At 39.0% G+C, this 22,308-nt stretch overlaps 2 protein-coding genes across 5 annotated transcripts; both read right to left on the bottom strand.

Annotated features, from left to right (window-relative positions):
- Positions 1-4,511: 4,511 nt before the first annotated feature.
- Positions 4,512-10,166, bottom strand: RB195_015782 (uncharacterized protein; the record flags this gene model as incomplete). Of its 2 annotated transcripts, XM_064206656.1 has the most annotated exons (9): positions 4,512-4,560; positions 6,345-6,438; positions 6,531-6,566; positions 6,634-6,657; positions 6,901-7,011; positions 7,388-7,432; positions 7,584-7,846; positions 8,204-8,339; positions 8,628-8,766. In XM_064206656.1, 9 exons carry the CDS (start codon positions 8,764-8,766, stop codon positions 4,512-4,514), a joined length of 897 nt encoding a protein of 298 aa, XP_064062537.1. The 2 variants fall into 2 exon arrangements, with proteins under 2 accessions (XP_064062537.1, XP_013299624.2); XM_013444170.2 differs by lacking the exons at positions 4,512-4,560; positions 6,345-6,438 and adding exons at positions 9,721-9,830; positions 10,071-10,166 and having other exon boundaries at positions 6,557-6,657; positions 8,628-8,821.
- Positions 10,167-10,192: 26 nt separating this feature from the next.
- Positions 10,193-22,113, bottom strand: RB195_015781 (uncharacterized protein; the record flags this gene model as incomplete). Of its 3 annotated transcripts, XM_064206655.1 has the most annotated exons (13): positions 10,193-10,290; positions 10,403-10,501; positions 10,661-10,702; positions 11,638-11,993; positions 12,484-12,616; positions 12,672-12,834; positions 17,197-17,248; positions 17,301-17,458; positions 18,099-18,186; positions 18,324-18,484; positions 18,792-18,911; positions 19,084-19,209; positions 21,521-21,595. In XM_064206655.1, the coding sequence occupies 13 exons, from the start codon at positions 21,593-21,595 to the stop codon at positions 10,193-10,195; spliced, it is 1,671 nt and encodes a 556-aa protein (XP_064062536.1). The 3 variants fall into 3 exon arrangements, with proteins under 3 accessions (XP_064062536.1, XP_013299625.2, XP_013299626.2); XM_013444172.2 differs by lacking the exons at positions 10,193-10,290; positions 10,403-10,501; positions 10,661-10,702; ... (3 more) ...; positions 17,197-17,248; positions 18,099-18,186 and adding exons at positions 21,615-21,707; positions 21,855-21,879; positions 22,030-22,113 and having other exon boundaries at positions 17,335-17,458; positions 21,521-21,561; XM_013444171.2 differs by lacking the exons at positions 17,197-17,248; positions 17,301-17,458; positions 18,099-18,186; ... (2 more) ...; positions 19,084-19,209; positions 21,521-21,595 and adding an exon at positions 12,915-12,920.
- Between the last annotated feature and the right edge of the window lie 195 nt (positions 22,114-22,308).

The following is a 22,308-nucleotide window of genomic DNA, read 5'->3' as shown; positions in this document are numbered from 1 at the left end:
AATCAAATGTAAAATTGATGAACTACATAGCTAGCGTCCTATATATATATATATATATATATATATATATATATATATATATATATATATATATATATATATATATATATATATATAAGCCTTCAGGTGGCACAACCCTACAGCAGGATAATGAAATAGCGCAAAAAAAACGCATCAAAAACTATTCTGAAAATGGAAAGAAAAAACTGCATTTTGTAAGTACAAAACAGTCGAAAGAGATATTGTAATACGCCAAAATAATCATTTAGCTGCTCCCCCCCCCCCCCCCCTTTCTCCCTCTTACTTCTTCCTCATCATTGTTTTTTCGGCCAGCCTTTAAGTTTTTTTTTTGTCGAACGTCAGTGCAGATGTACTTTGTTTTTCTCACAACGAAATTGCTTACATTTTTCCCCACACTTTTCCCTGTAATTTTGTCTGTTTGCTCGTTTTTATCCCATACAATCGAGTCGAAAATTTAGGATATTTGGTGCATTCGCACAATCGAGCATGTGGGGGACGACAGTGTTTATGTAGGTATTGGTCGGAAACGATCGCACCTCACCCATTACTGAGCCGACGATCGTTTCACAACAGACAATAATTTTCTGACTCAACTGCATGTGTACGTAACTGATCGCCACTAAGTTTTTTTTTTAGGTGAACCGACTAAAAATTGTAGATGTACCGCAAAAATAACCTTTAAACATTCACACATTACAATTGAGAGAATCACAACGGAAGAAAGAAGAACTTGTCGGGATCTGTGAGAATAATCAAGGTAAATGTTTTCAGAAATTTGCTTGTGATTAAAGTTTTTATGACACAGAAACTGAATAGATAACTGCACTGCTCCTACGGTAGGCATAAGAATGCGATAAGTGATTAATGTTCAGCAGGACCAGTAACCCACATATGGAGACTTACATAACTCAAAATTCTGGAACTTCTCGAAAATTGGAAGTTAATTTAATTTCGCTAGGAGCCAGTTGCTTCCATTTGGAAACGTGCCCAGCAATAACTGCAGAAAACAGCGATAACAACCGGACTCTAAACGATCGATGGCAATGTCATGACCTCTCACTGAAGCAGATAATGTGTTTTGAGTGAGAGGGGAAGTGAAATTGGAATGGCGCCAGCCGAAGTGATCGATACTGCCGTAGGCGCTTGAAGACAACACAGATTAAGCGTATGCGAGAACCGAGTTCCGAAAGAGAGAACAAAGAAAAAAGATGGAGGCATGGTTAAAAAGATAATGACGCATGGCGTCAACAAAGCATGGAAAAAATCCGGAAATGGGCGGGCCATCAGCACATAATCGTCGTTGATATGAGTCATTTCACAATGCGCTTGGTGGCAAATAACGGAAAAAAAATCTTATGCGTTATGCGTATGGATGAGAAAGACACATATCGAAGAGAGAGTGCCAACGAACGGTGAAATAATTATACTTCGTGGAAAATGTTACATCTAGTATACACAAAAGAAAGTCAATAAAATGATGTGTAGATGGAAGTTTCCACAACTTGAAGAAAAACGAAAATATAGAATATACAAAAGAGAAACGTACATGTACCGTTCTGTTGCACGAAATTCGTTTCCAAATTTCGTTTCTGAGAAGCAAGAACTTTCCTCTTGCACAATCTCTCTCTTCTCTCTCTAAACTCGTTGCTTTCATCGTCACTGTTCTAATTGTCTATAGTATCTATAGTAATCTTAGCTAGTTTTTGTCATTGTATAACTTGATGACAGTGAACATAAATGGCTTAGTTAAGACATAAACTAAATCTAAACATGGGAGTGCCGAAGTACAGTAGCAAGCCTAGAAACTGAAAATTCTACTTATTTATTGTGATTTACCTCAAAAACTGTGCAGAAACGAACGATGTACACACAGCAAAATGACCTGACCTGACTTGAGCTCGCAGTCATGCAGCGTAACTCTGGTTCAACTTCACAGTCCGATCAGTGCTAGCGAGGGTCCCAACACGACCGCAGCCGCTCGCGTAAACACATCGCAAGTCAGGAAGAGAAGACAAAAAGATTGGGGCAAGTGAGGAACACTCTTACCTTTCAATTGTTCCAGAAGCTGAGGCGAATAGATCAGCCACTAGGGCCACAAGAAATGAATCTGACTGTTAGTCTTCGGATGAAAAGCATAAGCACATGTGTTTTCCGCATTTGAGCTGTAGTTTCAAAGTACCTAGTTTCTTCTTCTTCCTTAGTTCATAGATACTTTAGATAGCACACTCCGAAAGAAAGACCAGACACATAGAAATAACAGATAGAAGAGTAGCGAAACAAAGATGAGAAGTAATCGCTGTTATGACTGGCGGAACACTCATCAAACGCGAAACCGAATGGAAAAACATGGCGCCCATAATCTACTGGGAACAGGATTCATTATCATCGGCAACTTGGTTCAGATATAATGTGGCTGAAAAAAAAATCGGCGCTGACAAGAAAAAGAAAAACTAAAAACCTTGGAAAGACAAAGTACAACTCTTTTTGTCATTGTTAAGGTCCGCATCTGACCCATAGCATACGCTGCCGATCAGCTTAAGAGTCGCAAAATTTAAATTGACATCTGTAGGACCTCAAACAGCAGCTGACTGGCTGGAATTGAATGCAAAATGTGTTTAACAATCGAGGACGGCGAAAAGATGTTTGTCGTTCGGCGGCGTGCACTCTAACACGTGATCCCTTCGTTCTACATAAATGATTCATAAGCTTAAACTCAAACTACTGCGATATCTGTACATATGTATATTTTATATTTTCTATGAGAAAATGAATCACATTACTTATTATTATTATTATTATTAGGAACGCACAGCAACTGCATACTGCCCGCCCTTTCTGTTACAGATGTCTTATTTTTCCAAAAGAGAAGAAACCCCTAGTTAACATGTCTTTTTCTCACCCACAGATATATCATAGTCGCAATACTGCCCTTTAAACGACACCGAAGAGCACGATAGTTGCTTAACGGATCGTCTTCTGCTTCAAAGCAGACTCGAAAAGCTATTCTTTAACAGTTATTCTCACAAAATTCCCTAGGTAGATTTGCGATATTATATTACTTTTGTAGCAATCTATTTCTTTTTTTTATACGGAAACAATTCTCCACATTGCCTTCAGAACTCCACAACGATTTCTTTTTTCTTTCACCTACTTAAAGAGTATTATGCAGTGTTTTTGATCCCTACACCTTTATTTGTTTCCTTCGCCTCAATCTCTTGATGGAGTTGTTATTTTGGTACTAAAATTTCATCCAATTGGTACAGCTGTTTGCAGCGCAGCACAATAGCACCGTTGATGACGAATAATGCTACAAACTGACTGTACAAACAACTAAGCGCACATCGTCGCAACAATTCAAACAATGCATACAAGATTTAAGTAGGTGAAGCGACCCGAAAGAAGCAAGGTGGATATCGACAAATTTGATTATAATGAACATTTAACTCAATCGAAAATCCAATGTTTCGGATAGGTGCAGCACTCATCTTTGCCAATGCTTATTTTTACTCGGATGACGTAATGTGCGACTGATTTTCAAGGCAGCTTCATGAGAGAAGAGTGTGTGAAGTCCACGAGCAACTGCGGAAACGCTGCGATCATCCGGCAAGTATAAGTACTGTAACTATACTTAGCAGAAAGTGTGTTAAATGGCAAAGCATTGTGGCTATCCAGATACAGAGAAACAGAAACAAGCCTCATAAATAAATGGAGAACTCAAAGAAAAGAAGAACTAGGGAGAGTTTGTCTTAAACAAAAACAATGACCCACTCAAGAAATAGGTTTATATCGTGTGAGACCTGTTGATAGAAAGAGAAAAAAAAAACTAGAGTGCGGAATTACGTAACATCAATTAGTTGGATTGCTCATCCGTAATATTGCATCCAGAAAAAAAAATCAGTGATTAATTGCTTATGAATCACCGAATTCTAAGGGGAAAAATGCTAAGGGGAAAATGTAGGGAGGGTGGGCTCAATGGGGCCCTTATTTACTGACGCTCAAACTGCTCAACTTACTTTTTCTCTCAGTAACTTTAGTCTACATGTCATAGATCCTCTAAGACTAATGCTTAAGCCTTAGGGCCCCAATTGATTTGACTATTTACGTCGAGAAATAAGGACGCCACTGAGCGACCACCCAACTACATTTTACCCACTTCTAAGCAGTAGAAAATACACTATAAATGTCGCAATATAACAAAATCAATCTCAAATAGTTCTATTTCGACTCATTCGAAAAATCGATCGAAAAATTGCCCAAAAAATACATGGATGGAAATACACGTGAAATGTATGAATGCAAAATAAAGAAAAATATAGGCACCTGCAATTAGAATTCTTGAAAGTAGGCAAAGTTGACAAAAACTGTCATTACCAAGAAGAATAACGAGAACGCAACTAGGATTAGCCGAACGGGAACAACAAGGCGATAAAATATAAGTGAGTCATCACAGATCACATATCTTCATGGATGTTCGAAACATGGATGACTCATCAAAAGGCTTCATCTGAGAACACGTGAAGCGCAATGTGTCTCACAGTCCTAAAACATGTACATTTTATTAATAGTATGTCCGAGTAATTCAGCTGGAAAGTACATGATTGTAACATCGTCAGAAATATTTCTAATATTCACTCTAAAAAATTATACTCGAATTTTGACGTAAACTGAAAATTGTCTAAATTCTAAACTGGAAATTTTAACGTAAACTGTCTAAGTCAAAAATAATTGCAAAACTGAATAAACAGGCAGATTTGCGAGTTACTGTAAGTCTTTCAATTGGTTTCCGCAGCAGTGGAAAATGTACGAAGATTGAGTTCATGAATTACAGACTGTAAAGTAGCTCCCGAAATTATGCTGCTTTTTTTTGTGCAGCCGAACATGACTGAGAGAGAGCTCCATTATTAAATAGTAATGTTGACATTTCTTCATGCTTCCTGGAGTTAGTGGGACAGCTATTTCTGAGAGATTTGTGCATGCATAATAAATAAACAAATAAAATATGCAGACATTTAAGAAGTGCTCGAAATAGCAACAAGATCACAACGTATGAATGAAGGAAATAAAGAGGCAAAAGTCCTTTTTTTGAAGATTTCTGTAGAGAACAGAGAAGAGGATTTGGATAAGATTTCGTCAGAAGAACTTGTCTTTGATTATTGGTCAGCGACAGTCGCAGTCACTTGTCAGTACTGAGCTTAAACATAAGCAGAAAATGACAGTGTTTCTTTTTTGACGTAAAAGAACAAAAAGTTACGGATTACTCTTCAGTAATTACCCTTGACGTTCACGCGTTGAATCTACATTAAATATTATATTTGGATTTTTTCTCTCCTAATTTTTGCATCCGCAAATTGAATGCTATATAACAGCAATCTCTAACGTTCTAACAACATTAGATTTTGGGGATACGAAGTCAACTGTAAAACAGTACAATGTTTGCTTGTTTGAATTTCCGTACCTTATACAACTGCGCTTATTTTTACACGGAAGACCGCGACACATCCAGTACAGATCATGTATCTTACCACTTGACGCGTACTCCCCTCTAGTCTTTCCCGTCTCGTCTCCATCGAAGAGCACGTGAGCAAACATTACGATTAGTACAGTAGTTTATACTTCTATCATGAATGCTTGGGGACGAAAAATTTTTCGGATTCACAAAAAAAGGCTCAAAAAAGTTTCACATGCTTAAAAGGTGCTCAATAATTCACATAGCAGATGAATACCAATCAAATAAGAGCTATTTTAGATCAGATTTGTTTTCGTATCCACAGGTGTGGATGCGGATAACTAACAAAATGAGGAAAGAAAGCTCATCTATTATCCATTGTTATCCATTGTTGCTCAAAGCAACCTGCCCTCGGTGCTGAAGCACTTCCATATTTTCGCGTTTCACAAAATGTAACCTTTAGGCTGATCATGACAGTTGAAGGATAGCGATGAAACTAGAACTACTCAACTTATTACGCCCTAAAACTGAATACACTAATTAAAAGGTTGCTTCGTTTACGAAATAAGGGTTATAGAACCACATGGATACACCTCATTCTGAGAAAAAAAACAAAATGGACGGATTGACCTCATGACTTCCGAGCTATTTCACATGGCTGTAATGAACAGAACCAATTGTGCATATCGGGAATTAAAGTGATGGAATTGGCAATGGTTGGTAAACAGCTAATATTATGAAGAAGACAACCTCACCAACCTTTATACATATATAAATACACTGTATCGACTTCAAGTCACTGTGCTGTTAAACAAATCAACGATTCCGAACATGGGTAAGGCGAAGAAAAAGATAGAATCACTAGGAAGTAACTTACAGACTGGTGAATCTTATGTCGAATTCAAAAATCCAGTTTACCTCTTCTGTCTTAATATGCTCAGCAGCAGCTAAATCGTCAAATCTCCACGAAACTAAAAGTATACTGAAGTGTAATTCAGTGCTACTTTACTTATTCTGAACAACTCAATTATTACAGAATTCCTTCTCTACTATTAATAAATACCAGTAAGCGACCATGCGGAGAGAGGACTATTTCGCACTGTCATCCAGGAGTATTAACATTATGTTCTTCATCTTCTTCTTCGCCTCCTGCTCAGGCATATCACGAAGTGTAGAGGCGAGAAATGCACCTAAACAATTAGTTTTACTTCATTAAAAAACTTCTCGAATAATTGCGGCTGATCAAGTACTACTGACGATAATAATTAACTAAAAAGTGTTATTTATGTAGTTTCGCTACGCCTTAAGTAAAAATTGATTCCAGCGGTAATAGTAGAGAAATAAACAAGTACAACAACAATCAGAGTGGAACAGAATAAACGTTACATGCTTCGAAGTTGAAGGTGTATGAAAAGGAAGAGAACATAGCCTACCGTATTGATCATATTTGTCGACGTTATTTCTTCGCTGTTCTTCGGATGGCACAACTGTTTCAGCAATAACTTCCTCCTCGTCCTTCTCTTCATCATTTCTGGTAGCAATATCTACAACTTGATAATTGGAACAGAAGCAACTTGAATTTTATCAAAAGATTGATTATACACATTTTGGTAATCAAGAATGGTTTTATACGTCTTTAAAAATTCAAGCTTAGATTAGAAACAATAACACCAAGAGAACAAACTCATATTTGCCGTAATGTTGATTGGGATTTCCGTCTATGCTATCAAACCCACATTATATTTCAAATAGTAATGACAGCAAATCAGATATACTGAACTACCAGAGGAAAAACAGAGGACCAGAAAAGGAGAGAAAAGACGTAGCCTCAAGCAGAAAATCTGAAGTCATCCTTCTCACTAGTGAGAAAATCAATTCAATATGCGATTTACAAACACACATATAAGCATGTGGACTCACCTTCCCTATTCCGTTGCAGGTGACGTCGTTTCCACATATGCTGTGCTGCAAAGAGAACTATAAGAATTATATAAATTATAAATAAACATGAAAGGAAGCCAGCCTGGCATCACATAGAACAGGTGAAGAAATGATATCTCTGTGTGGAAATTGTTGTATAGAAGAGAAACTCACTACCAACAAGCCATTAACTCACTTTCTTTGGTAGTCCTCAATTCTGCTCCCTGTATTGGAGGTGGTGTTACATCGCCTTGAACCAACCGCAGTCGTGCGTCAGCTTCTTCATTTGATGACTCCATTTCAAGTTCAGTACTCAGTCGATTTGAGACATCATCTCGGGAATCTATCGATCTATTAGCCTGAGAGTTCTCATACAAATAGTCGATATCTCCGTATACATCAATATCATCCATTGAGTCTCGCGTAGAAACATCGTAGTTGGGAGGGCAGTGTGGATATCTTAAAGCAAGTATTATTTTTGTCAATAGAAGCAACAAAAAGACTAAAAGTCTGGTATAGTCGAGTCAAAACCACATAAATACCACATATCGGTGCCTTGCGTAGGCTCGAAGCGGAGCGGTGAAGCTAGCGGTCCGGATCGAGGAGACCTTGGTGCCATCACTCATCGTTGCACTTGGCGAAGGTCCCACCTCGATCCTAACTGCTATGTCACATCGCACAACATCGACCGCAGCTGCTTACGCAACTGCACCTTGTCACTATGACCCGACTATAACCAAGTGAGAAATATGATCTACAAGTTACTCATTGAAAGTGGGTCAACAAAAATAAGAAGATACAACATATATTACTCACGTGCTCCCATATCTCGTCGCCAGGAAGTTCATGCTTCTGCCGAATGGCCATTCCCTTTCTGGTGGTTTCTTGTTGTATCTGAGGTTCTTCTTCCAGTACACAAGAAGACTATTCCATTGTTTTCGCAAAAAATTCACTAAACGGATCATTTTGACAACTACAGAACCAACGCATGAAAGTGGTACTTTTGAAATGCATGAATTACAGGAAAAAAAGAAAAAAAAAACAAAGGCATAGGCATATCACGAAATGTAGAGGCGAGAAATGCACCTAAACAATTAGTTTTACTTCTTGAAAAAAAGTTCCGAATAAGTGCGACTGATCCATTACGACTTTTAAACAAAAAGAAAAAACGAAAAAGGAAAACAATCGAAAGAAAGACTCAGGAAAGAGACTGTCAATGTCAACAAAAAAATACACCTACAAGTATATTCGAATCCATTTCTTCTCATCTGCTCCTGTACTTGATTCCATGCGGCACATTTGAGGTCTGGTTTCGAATATGCTGGACAATTTGGATTCCATATTGCTTCCTGCTCGCGAACCAGGCGAATCAATATCATTTTGCCACTATCATTAATATATGGACCTGGTCCAACAACGTTCATTAAATGACCTCTGAAGAGAAATTATTATGAAATGAAAATGGTTAATTATACAACGAGCAGCGCTAGTGAATACCACCACAACAGTGAATTCATAAAAGCATGAACTCAACATCATCCTTTTTTTTTCGCATAACTTCGACCAAGAAGTCATATTTAGCAAGAAAAAAATAAGAAGAAAGATCTACTACTGTCCATAAATGGCAAGAGGCGTGCGAACAAATGTGCGTTGTGAAAAGGATTTAAAACAAGAGGAAATTATTGTCTAATTTAAAAAGTATTGGCTACTTGAGTAGATGCAGAGCAGAGTTCGATAAGGAGAAAAAAAAACTCGGTTTATAAAGGATCAGCAAAAACGTCAAGCCACAGCAAAAAAATACTGAAGACTAGGAATGCATGTCAAAATAAAATAAACAGGTTTTATCGCATCACAAACATCAGAAGCAAAAAGCAATGCAATAGCGTCAACATTGTAGCCACACTCGAAGCCGAAGTCGTCGAATCCCACTTATGAAATCAATTTAGAACAAATGACTCTCTTCTCAACTACGAGCACAGTTATGCCGCCATATCCAAGCATCTAAATGTCGAAAGAAATATTTGATTAAGATTAAACGAGAAAACTAGAAATGCAGAGAAACAACCGAAACCTCGGAGAACAATTAACATTGTGTATTTGCGGACACCGAACACTGCTTCAAAATGTCCGACAGCTTCACTTCTGATTTTGGTCCTGATTTATATTTAGTATTGGTCCCGATTCATACATATTTATATATAGTAGGATTCTCGTCAAGAGGAATGACCATGTACATTATTGTGACATCGGTAATGGCATGCTTTTTGGGACTAATTCTTCCATGCAACTGGGAAGAACCAACATTCATTTTTGTGTTCTTACGTACTACATACATTCTTACGTTCTTTCGCACGGTAGTACGTACACAGAAGGGTGAATCCTTTGTATTTTGGTAAACTCTAGTGCCTAATTCTCCACAACAATTCTTTTGTTCTAGATGGACCTTAAGAGTTCTGTATTTCAAGGTTTGACTTGTATGAGCTTTCCACAGCTATTTGTTTACTCATTTAAGTCCCAACGTTCTTCAACTTCGCTATAAATTCAATTTTAAAAGAATTAGATTGTATAGCCATGTTTTTAGTCGGAAGACATAAATAGCCACTGTTATCTTACATTACAGAAAGTGTCATACAATAGTTGAAGTTCACTCTTCAGCTCACTAATTAACAATACTTTAAAAAACCTCCTCAGGACCAGATGCATGTCTATCAACAATTGAAACTTTTATACACATACCAAACAACCAATTGCAACGAGAACAGAAACAATCTTCGAACATTTGCAATTAGAAAGAAACAAAAGCACTCATTCGAGGTCTTCGAGAAGCAACATTGTCATCTCTTTCATACGTTTCTTCGCCTCGATTTCTGGCATTTCCCTGAGGGTCGTTGCGACAAATGCTGCTAAAAGTCAACAAAATCAGTTAGAAAACCGTAAACAGTAAGAAATTTGGATAAGCAACAAGAACCAAGAGAAAATTGACAGCGCAAACGGAAGGATAGAATTGGATCATACCGTATTTGTCAAATTTGTCAGTTGGATGCTGTTTTCCATTGGTTAATCGTGCCAAATCCCTGTTATTCTCCTTTGCCGTCTTTGCCGGTGGTTTATCGGCTAGAAACAATTTGACTGTAGATGAAAGTAAGGCACTTCACGTAACGAGACAAAGATCTCCATATTGTACAATATTTTTCTTACCATAAAAACAATATTTTCCAAAAATCGAAGACCTAATTGGGAAGAACAAAATTTCAGGATAGTTTAAGAACGAACCGCTTGCATTGTTGTTTTGTCGTGGTTTAGACGGGACGGCGGCTGAAAATTAACTATTACTTGAAAGAAAGAAGACATTTATGAACTATCAAAGACAATGCGTTTCACTCCAGATTTCTTGCGATGATTCGGAAGTTAACTGTACCCTTAACGCAAAAAGGAGAAGCCAAAACACTAATTAATTATAACACAATTATTAACATTAGTTACAACTCGACAAGTTCTCGAAAACAATTCGATCAAACGGGATTATTACATGTACTTATCCATAGTCGAGTCAAAACGACATGAAGCATGGTGCAGTTATATAAGCGAATGAACTTCAGGCGATGCGGTGAAGATAGCGGTTAGAATCGAGGTAGCGTGCTAGCGTAGGTCCCCACCCGATCTAACCGCTACGCTCCACCGGATCGCTTCGAACGCAGCTGCTCATGCAACTGCACCGTGCATCATGTCATTTCGACCATACTATACCTCGAGTACAAATTTTGCTTTGCGCTATGATGCATGAAGTGTTACGAGGGAAGTGGAGAGAAATACGAGTCGTTATGATTAGCAGAACGTTTTCCTTGCGAGTAACTTAATAATTTAATAGTAACTAATCCGATCTTTCCACGTCCTTTGGTTTGAGCATTCTGTGAATGTTTTTTATATCCATTAACAGTAAAAACTGTACATGACAAGGCGAGTAGCAGAGAGGAAGGGTCAGGGTTGATGAATGTTTGTCCCAATCATACGACTCTACCCGGCAGCACTCCACCTATTTCTGTGCGGCTGCGGCTTCAGCCAAACTTGCGTGTGGAGCCACTAGTGTCGAGTTCATCCGCATTCGTTAATACTCTTACAAGCAACGATCCATCCACTTAGCCTAATGACATTCGGAAGAAATTTCGAGTATAACTGCCTAATTTTCTAGTTTTCATGTCAATTTCGTGCAACTTTCACGACATACTACTGTTTAATAGTTCTAATGCTACCTTCGCTCCTGGTTTCAGTCCTCGCTCGCTTCGAAGGAGGTGCCGCTGTCGAAGTAGCAGCCGGAGATGGAGCAGTTGCAGGGCTCGGTGAATGACTAGGGATTCTTCCTTGCCATGCAGCGTGTTCTTCCAGAACCGTCACTAACGTTGGGCCACCAGATCTTCCATCATCACATACTTCCGCTTTCGGTTCGCGTATGGGAGTAGGCGAGTGACCGCCCATTAGAGAGCTTCCTTCAATAACAAAGCCGTTCCGATCATCGTACTCGTCGCCTTTCACGCTGTACAAGGAGTCATCTGGACCTTCATTTATGTCAGGTGACGATTCTGGGTCATGAGGACCGTGCACAAGTTCGCTGAAAAAAGGCTTCCGGCGTTACTGAAAAACAGTAGAAAACAATTCATTTCAAGAAATAATTAGGTAATATAAGTTCCCATTTGATAACAACAATCCCTGATCATAATAAAGAAGAACGAAAATGTTATGTACTGTAGTTTTGGTAAGTTTTCGCCCACAGAATTATAGTCAAATCAGTCAAAATCACTTGACCTTTCCTGCTGTCGTCTAAGCGCTCATCGTGGGACCCACGTTTAGGTTCGTTACCTTTTTGAAATTACGTTCCAATGCATTCACATTCGCTCACACAACTGCACCACAAGGTCGTTTAGACTCGACTTTATATCAAAATAGTTCTGAGTTTATCAAAAGGCGGACAAGTCCCACTGCTAACTAAGTAGAACGTAACTAGTAAATTAATAAACTAACTGAGTAGTACACTAGGAAAGTAACCGATACGTTCTAGAAAAAACAGTTATGAAAAAAAACTCAAATAAAATGTAACATACCCGCCCTCATACGTTTCTGCCAAGAAGTTGATCCGTCTTTGAAAATACCATTCCCTTTCTGGTGGCATCTTTAGTGACAGGTTTCTTTTCCACTGATCTCTCAAATTCTTCCACATAACCTTTAGCCTTCCAACTGAAAGCGTCCAAATTAAAAATGTTAAAATGATGAGCCATACTTAAGACAATACTTTTTGATTCAAATCCGTTCTCTGCCATTCGTGCGGAAATGTCATCCCATGCATGGCTCTTCATATCTGCTCGAGAGTAGTCGGGTGACCTTTTGTTCCAAAGAGCTTCATGTTGTTTAACTAGCTTTATTAGCAGAATCTTAGCTGGATAGCTCATTATTAACTGGAAATAGTATAGAACCAGAACTGTGCAATAGTGTAATTTCGTAGAAAAATTTCGCATGGGTATGAATGGCCAAATACCATCATTTTACTGAAGGAAACAGAAAACAAAGGTGTACGCGGTGTCACAGAGGATTCCTCAGCATTCACTGCGTAGATTCATAAGTATGAGATATTGATGTCGTATAATTTAGTTTTAAAATTTAAAATAGAACCAAATAGATTCATAAATGAAATATTGGGAAGGGACTAACCATATACTACTTTGATCGCATTCAGTCGCATTTAGAAACATGTAGGAATGTGGCGAAACACCCACCGCAGCCCGCGTGGCCTAATGGATAAGGCGTCTGACTTCTAATCAGAAGATTGTCGGTTCGATCCCGGCCGTGGGCTACAGTTTTGCAAAAACTCCACTCAATAGACCAGATCGTGCTTGATCGCTTAACACTAATTCACCTAGCAATAACTAGTCACTTTAACAATTACATACGAAAACGAAAGAACGTATCAACTCCACTCCCTCTACTTGTGGGTAAAATAGTGATTACCGAAAGACTTCAAAGGGTTCTTTAAAAAAAAAGTTGAAAGAACGCCTCACTAATCATCAACATATTTGAGTGCGTCTCGTCCCAGAAACCTTGTGGAAAGCAAAAATTACTACTAGTCCCTCAAGTAAGCGTTAATCTATTTCCTTACCCAAAGTTTTAAATAACCGAAGTTATTGTGCTCACGAAATGGTAAAGCAGCACTTGAACAGAACAAATCTGCTTATTTACGCCTCTGTCGGAAAGAAGAGACTTCTCAGAGTTAGATCTCAAAGTAGAGAATAATAATGAAGAAATTAACCAACATTACACAGCTAATTTACAACAAAAGAAGGGGAAAATGCTTGAAAAAAGATACATTATAAAAAGTTCCACTAGGGTCAAGATAGTTATGAAAATTCCAACCTTCTAATAATACTGACTACAAAAACTTCAAAGACCAGTGTTTTCCAGCGACTACGCTACACGCTGCTGGCGTCGCCATAAGAGCCACTTTTTGGCAAATATGTACTCCCGAGGAACCTTAACAATCCCATATATAATATATATATATATATATATATATATATATATATATATATATATATATATATATATTTTTTTTTTTTTTATATATGGGACAAGACATTTGTAATTTGCTACATGTTGTCCTCGGCTACGATCGATGAATGATGCTACACGCTCGCTTTGATCCTAGACTCGCTCGGGGAGCGCGGGACGAGAGTACACGCGAGAGAGCACAGGCGAGACAACGCCGCTTTGTCGCCAACGCTGACGGTGATTCAAACATGCATCTATATTCTGCATCCAAATGCAATAGAAGGGTATAAATTGAATATTCTCCGAGCTCTATGCATCCAAAATTAAAGCATGTAACATACAATCTGGTAAGAACAAGAAAAACGACTAGATTTACATACGTTATATACACAAAAACACAAACACATGTCGCCTACTACGCGAAAATTAACAATACTATTACAAGAACCATAAGCGGCAAGCTACACAGTGGATACATAGAGTTTAGTTAGGTTATGTATTCAGACAGTAAGCACTTTTTATCCATCAACTTTACAGCTGACTACAAATTTCCGATCTTTCTACAACTACACGGCGTCTCACATGATTAAGTGATCTCGCTACTGGTTCCTTATTCCTTTCGAAACAGGGTAACCACCAAATATCACATAGAAAATTCCGTTAGGAGCTTGTGGTAGAGTCTTCGAGTGCGATTTTGACTCTCATATGGCTTTCTCCTCAATTACAGTAAGAACAAAAAAAAACTGTCGGAGAGGAATTAAATACGTGAACTCTCTTTACTACTATACTCCACACCAAGCTGGTTGAAAGTATGTCCATGAAATGAACCAAGGATAGATCTAAAACGATAAGTTTGAATTTTCGTACCCTCCTATTCGAGAACACCAGTTCACCGTTACCGTAGTAACGACGTTTATTATGGCGGAGCAAAGTTATGCCTTCTGAGTAATATTAGTTGCATAAATGAAGCATACAATGACTTAAGGTACGTAGAAGGCAGAAATACCTTCACGGAACTATGGGAAGCGCTTCCTTTCTGATTCTTAGGTGCCATTTAATGCCTATAATATCCAGGAAGAACTTTTTTTAGAAGACAACACATTTGTGAACCAAAGGCAAAAAGTGAGATGACCTCGGGGGTCTGGGGAGAGTAAGCAGACAGTAAAGAAGTGAGAAATTTGACATAAATAATATGACTATTTGACTGTAGAGCAATGTGAACAGCAATGAGTTGATCCAAAAAACTGGGAAACCCTACTAAGCGAGAATTGACAATATGAAACGATGACTTCCCTGGGAGGGATCCGTAAAAACATAACCATGCGCAATAGCCAAATTAGTAAATTATCTTTAGCAGCCTTCTGTGTCAACAATGACCCATAGGGTTTGTTACCACGGTAAGCGTTTTAAGAATCTCGACTCTGACAGCTACAAGCGACACGGTTGGTAGTAGGTCTAGAGAAGGTCTCCGGGCGTAATCATAGAAAATTAGTAGGCATCAGAAGAAACACTGCGAATCATTCGATGTGTAAACATATGAGGGCGATAAGCGGGCACAACGGACGGCGAGCGAGCGGCGGTCGAGGCGCGCGGTGAAATCGATGGCGAGCGCGCCATGTCGGCGACTGCCGCCACGCCCCGCCCGCTCTCGCACGCCTCAGCCTGACGGCAGCGAGGCGGGAACGGGTCGGATCTATAACCACCTTAACATCGCCTGTTTTATGATTTTCACGTGGTGAACACAGTCATGTGGATCACTTCTCAGAAAAACAACCGCGCCGTCTAAGCACAATATCCTTTTGATCTATTGACACCTCACATCTGTCTTGATGGACATAATGATCCAAGAGTACGGTAGGCGATCTACGGCTGAAAAAGCATCAAAATGTTTTTTCGGAGCCAAATTTTGTGGTTCTAGCTGACATGACAAGAGATAAACGATGAGTACACGGCCTTCTTGTTGTTTTGCCGCTGTTTTTCTCATGGTGACGGTAGGTTTCCCTAGGATACGTCAGTAATGGGCGAGAACGACTATGCTTTCAAGCATATGTATCGAATGTTGGAAAAAAAAGAAAACGTTAACTAACAATAATAGCCTCCTGCCAAATGAATGGTTGACATTCTCATCACAAAAAAAAAACAGATCTAATAAATAAGTAACCCAGGATGGTTGGTCAATCCAGTTAGCTCTGAGTCGAAAAATAAAAGAAAGAAAGAAAGAAAGAAGAAGATCATAATTCGGTCAAAGAACAAGCGGATAGCACGGATCAAAGCTTAATCAATACCGGCATTATAAATGGCTGTACCGTGCGCAACGTGTTTTTTCTTGTGGTAACCGTAAACGGACCTAGCTTCAGTGGAATCCTAGATGTCCCAAAGGGATCAGATACGGTATTTGTTCCTCTTGCTAGTATTCGTGAACTGAGTTTGCCCTAGCATTCAACTGGTGAGAAAATATACCTTTTTGTTTCCCAAGTTTCATGGCAACCACGCCTATATTTGCTATCTTTACTTTTCTTTCCTTTTTTGCTTTCCCCTGAACACTTCACAATCTGTAATAACTTCTTATTGGACCATATACTAAACAAGCAATGTATTTACAAAAATAATTTTAATCAACTGAAGCCTTCGAGGGGTTATAGGAGAAGTTATGAACTCCTTCTCACATTTTTCGACCTTACACAATGTTTACAGGCAACTATAGTCGGGTCAAAACGACATGAATCCGGAGTGTAGTTGCGGTGCGTTTGCGTACGAGCTCGAAATGGCGCGGTGGAGACAGCAGTTGGAACCGAGGTGGGACCGTCGCAAACTGCAGCGATGAGTGGTGCCAAATAAGGTTTCACACTTCATTATTTTTCTTTAATCGCGTGCCCCTCATCGTTTGGATTCTCGTCGACCACGTCGCAAAGAAAGGTAGCTGGTAATGAGAGCACCTTTTTCCTGTCGTGATGATATCGCTGCGAGGCCGCTGACGCTATTCATACTTTTCGCCTCTCATTCAAGATGCTTTTAATGACCTCATTTTTTATGGTTGTGTTGGAAAAAAATGTGTCGTGAGCCCACATGTTTAGAATGAAGTCCATGATAGAGCGCTATCATGGTGTGGAATGGAGATCATGCAAAACTCAATCATTGACCCCCCTTACTTCTTTCAGTTTGAGATTTCATTAAAATTGCTCCAAAATGGCATGAGACCCACAGTTTCATCAAGTAAAACACACAATAAATATACATTTGTCTGCTCTGTCTTAAGAAATTTATGCTAAAACAACCTCAGAAGCAGAATATTCGTTATCACATTGTAATGTCGAAGACAGTTTAAGTCTTAAAATTCAGGAATGAAAAGTCATGATAGTGTATATGAACTTGAAAGGACCTAAAATTAGGAGAATGAACTAAGTAATGTGAAGTTATAATTTTAATGTTCCTCTTTCCTTGAAGTGGACACTTTTTGTGTTGGCCAGTAGAGCTCTCAAAGCGATATTCTTCTCCTCCAAGACTCGATGGTAGGCAACCAATAGGCCTAGGTTTGTGCTGAAATCTACAGAATCTCGAAATAAAAAACAACAGAATATCAAAAGAAAAAGGACAAAATGTTGTCATTCAACGTCACACGAGAATTATTTGAAAGTAGTCAGAGGAAAGGTGTGGTATAAAATTACAACCATTCGGCACACGGCTGAACGCATTCAGCGCTAGCCATATCTAGTTTAAAAAGGGATAATTTAAAGAATTATTGCACTGATGAAAAGTCTGCTTGCCCACTAAACATAAACAAAAACACAAGTTTGAAACACTTACACATAAACGCACTTTGATGTGTTGTTTCCAGCACTTTAACATGCAAAGATAAAAAAAAACAATTGTCAAGATGGCACGCGTACACTTTTTTAAATTTAGTTTCGAGAAATTTAGGCGAAATACAGCTAACTACTCTGTTCATCTGTTTGATTACCATACCTTTTCTCTTTTTTGTTCGGTCTGCTATAACACAGATTTTTGACGTTATATTGAAACCACCAAAAACGTAGAAACACACGTTGTATGTCTATATTTTTGCTGTTGGAGTTGGAACCGAGGTGGGACCGTCGCAAACTGCAGCGATGAGTGGTGCCGAAGGTTTCCCCCTCTTATCGCTCCCGATTGCCTCGGAACCGCGTACGCAATTGCGTACCTGCTTCAGGTCGTTTTGACTGTAAGGATCGAAAACTGGTCGATTTTTTGAGTCAGCCGCGCAGCAACAGGCCCACGTGTCATCTCGTCTGGATGATGGGTATAAACTAAGACTATAATCACTTTAAATAAATAAATAAGCATAGTAAGGTCAAAACGACATGAAGCGGATAAATGAAACTTCATTATTATTTTCGCTGATCGTTTTTGTTCTTCTACTACGTACCTTGCAAAAAAGGCGAAAAAGAACACAATTAGGAGTGCGATCCACGTTATCTTTGCACCAGTGACACTAATAATGATTAGTGCAAATGATCCAAGTATATAAATACCAATTTGAAGGAGCAGTGTGATCATTTGTGGCACAACAAGACGCGATTTTGTCATCTGAAATAATTTTGTGCAGTAGAGCGTTCTCTTTCTCTTACTAGTTAAAAAAAGTAGAAGAGTTATATAAATCTCTCTACAAAACGGATACAAACAAGCATAACAAAATTCAGGGCTCATAGTTCTATCAGGTTGTTTGGTTTAATTTACTGTTTTCCATTTTGTCGCGCTAAAAATGAGACCGACTCTTTTTTCTAAGTTTGATTTCAGACTCGTTTGGATATACAATAACTCAGATTGCTCTCTTGATGGATTAGCACCAAAACACGTGAGCAGAGTCCAAACTTTTGTGTCGTAGACGTCATACCTGAGCGCCAAAAATTGTCCCAAGAACAGTAGCTAGATGAGCGAAGTGCATTGCAATCCAGCATGACAAGAATATCCGATAGCAAATCCAATAAACAATCGGATCGTTTCGTCTCAAATACTGTAACAGAATTGTTCACAAGCACGCAATGTCAGTTTGTAGCAGTCTGATAGGATGCTTCCACCTGGTTACATTAGCAATAAGTTCGGCAGCCCATTTAAAAAAATACGAGAATATGGTAATCTTGAACAGAGTAAATTCTTGAACACGTCTAGCAGTAAAACAGACTTACAGTTAGTGTTTGCTTATACAATAAGAGAAATTCATGCCAAGAAGGGTAAACCAGCAATAGAATACCGATAGCGATACCGAGCATACAAATTACCAAGCTCCATGCACAGTGAATATAAATCCATGTCTGAAGGAGTGAAATTTTCAAACACCTCACACAATATCACATGAACAACGTAGCGTCTCCGTAGATTTCTCAGGGAGTTTCTCGATTCCGTTAAATGCCGCGCTGTGTAGTCTTTTGCGTGTCATAGCAGAATAAATGCGGTTGTCGCGCTATCAATAACAATTTATAAGATACATAGCTGGGATGTGCCAAATACATGAGTTCTTTTTGCTCTTTATAGAAAAAAATGTGGTATAAAAAAGCATCACTTTGTGAGAAAGAAAAGGAAAACATGACAGTAAAAAAAAGGAGCAAAGGAAGTCGGAGGGAAGCCATTTTGAGGTCGCGTCCCACCTATTGGCCCGCCTCCGACTACGTTTGCTCCTTTTTTTAATGTTGTTTCTCATTTCTCGAAATATTCCCATTTGAGAAAGCTTAGGTTAGGTAACACAAGTATTTTCGGGTGCTTCATATTTTTTTCCGAGAACCATTCACCGATTTAATTTAGAATTAATTCAATTTACTAATTTAGTTCTACTCAAAGGAGGTGTCATATTTATTATGTGAAACAACCTCAACCTGGTCCTTGACGGTTTAATGAAAACAAAAAAAAACTGAAAACGGATTTGTCCCTTCCAACTACACTTGTACCAAAATGAGTGCGCATCGCAGTACGCAGACAAAGAAAGTAAAAACGAAGAAAGAAAATAAAAGATGTCGGAGGAAGGTCACTAGAAATAACAAAATGAAGAATCTGTAGAGATCACAAAGCTCACGCTAACAATCTTAAGCAAAGGGTCATATGTAGTCCCCTATATGACCATATTTGCACTAAAGCGGAGCGCAAAGCACGTCCGGAAACAGAGAAGGTGACTGCATGAGTTCATGTCTTGTTCATCTGATTTTCTGTAAGTAGAGAGAGCGACTGCACTGAAGGCTATTAAAGGCTATTTAAGGCTGTTATTTGATTGCGGTAGTTTTCTTACAACGAGTATTTAGCGCAACATCAGGAAAGCCCTCCGATCATAAGGTACGATTTATACTTTCACCTGTAGCTATGAGATCTAAAATCAGACCTTCTTTGTTGAGCTGATGGAGCGTTTGACCGGATAAATCACTTTTGATTACAAACTTTCATGCTCTGAAGAAGGCGAACCCGCCGAAACGCTAGCCAACAATAAAACATTATAACAAACTCGTGTCCGGCTCATTCAACAAAACAAGGACTATGTTACTAGAAAGTTTGGTGCAAAGGTTGTTTGGGAGGGGGAGGGGGAAGCAACGCTGCTCTAATTGAACTGCATTGTTGGGCTTAAAAACGTCCAAAAGCAGAAAAACCGTTCTCAAAGGGATCACCCCACGAACCTGAGGTGGTACGGATTTCAGGTGGAGTATTCGTATACGGGATAATAGATTATGGAGAGGGGGTGATTCCGTCCATTTCTTTCTAATTGCCGTAAAAAACGGCCCGGAAGATGCGGCGCATGCACAAGGCTGGCGCGCTCCAGTCAAACTCCTTGTAGAAAATAGTGCGCCTGAACGCCCGAAGCCGTATCTTCCGGGCCGTTTTTTACGGCAATTAGGAAGAAATGGACGGAATCACCGCCCTCTCCATAATCTATTATCCCGTATAAGAATACTCCACCTAAAATCCGTACCACCTCAGATTCGTGGAGTGATGCCTTACTGGACAAATACCTTTTTCATTTGGAAAGAGAACGCGATAGTTCATGGACAGTTCACTACTGGGAGTGAATGCCTGAGTCAACCGGTGAAACCCAAGCGTTAGTCATCGTGGACAAACTATATGTGATCTAAAGCTGCTAAGAGAGAAATCGAAGACAACTAGAACTGGTAGTGTTTCAACTTTGTTGGTCATGGTTGTGGTTTGCAAAAATTCTAGCGACCTCGTCTCACCGTAATACATCTTAATACACCCGTAATTAGACGTCAATTGTATATTGTGAACTACGGAAATAGAATGTACCCAACCTTATCTGTGAATTCGTACTCGGAAATAAACATCAAATGTGTCCAAGAGGAGAACCGCCAAAAAACCACCCGTGAAGGAAAAGTACACTTCTCCAGTGCTCACAATGTGAATTTAGTCTCGGACGGGTCGAAAATCAAAAAGTTGGGAAAAAGTTCACTGACTCTCTCCTACTACCTTCGTACTTTAGAAGATTCTTAGAGCGACTTTACGGAATCAGTCAAACGACAGCTTCGCTGTGAGCCTTGGTGTATTTCTCTGACCCATGACATTACACCCCACTTCTAAATATGGGTTGCAGTAAGGCGGATTGCACCAAAGTTCATCCAGTGAAAGTCTCACCTGTAAATGCAGCTTACAATGGCGGTTTGATTTTTCCTCCTCTATAACGCTACCAAAAGCATTCCCATGAAACATTCCACTTATAAAAGACTACTTTTAAAGCACTGTAGTTCAATCTTTGAGTATTTGAACTTGCTTAGCGAAATAGCGGACACGGGCATAGGTAGTTGCTGTTGATGTTTTGCAACTGAAAAAAGGTGTAAAAAGCTAATATTGATTCTCAATCGGTCAACACTATAACTTATAAAATGAACTGTGAATAAGATGACCCGACCTAATATATGAAGACATAAATCCTTCCCCACGGCAGAGTTCAACAACATTTAAAACGCACCTGAACTTCCTGTATTCACAAAGTCCTGAAGGACAGTCCGCGTCAAATGTCCATTTCAAAGTGGATGCAGTGCTAGAGAAAAACTCTGAAACTCCTGTGATTGAAATGAACAAAGTCTTTCAAGCACCGTGTACGTAGCACGTATGAAAAAACGAGAAGAAGAAAAGCGAACAACCAGATGGTTGCACTTGTAGATCTCGGATAATACCATCGGTCTCTGCGGTTTACTCCAAAACAGCACATATTTAACCCTTTGCATTCCAGTCTACTCACTCACATGGAACACCAGAAATTCTAGCATTTTTCGTTACAAATGCTATCCTAGATCACATATTTTATAGAGGACAGATACTGCAAAATTATTCATTTGTTATAAACACCATTACTTTTTAGTTTTAGTTTTATTTTCGTTTACAATATAGTAACAAAATAAATCTTTTATATTTTGAAATTT

Source organism: Necator americanus, chromosome V (assembly GCF_031761385.1).
Source record: "Necator americanus strain Aroian chromosome V, whole genome shotgun sequence".
In the NCBI taxonomy this organism is placed as follows: domain Eukaryota; kingdom Metazoa; phylum Nematoda; class Chromadorea; order Rhabditida; family Ancylostomatidae; genus Necator; species Necator americanus.
Note: the sequence above shows the minus strand (reverse complement) of the source record. Positions and strands in the feature narration are given on the sequence as shown.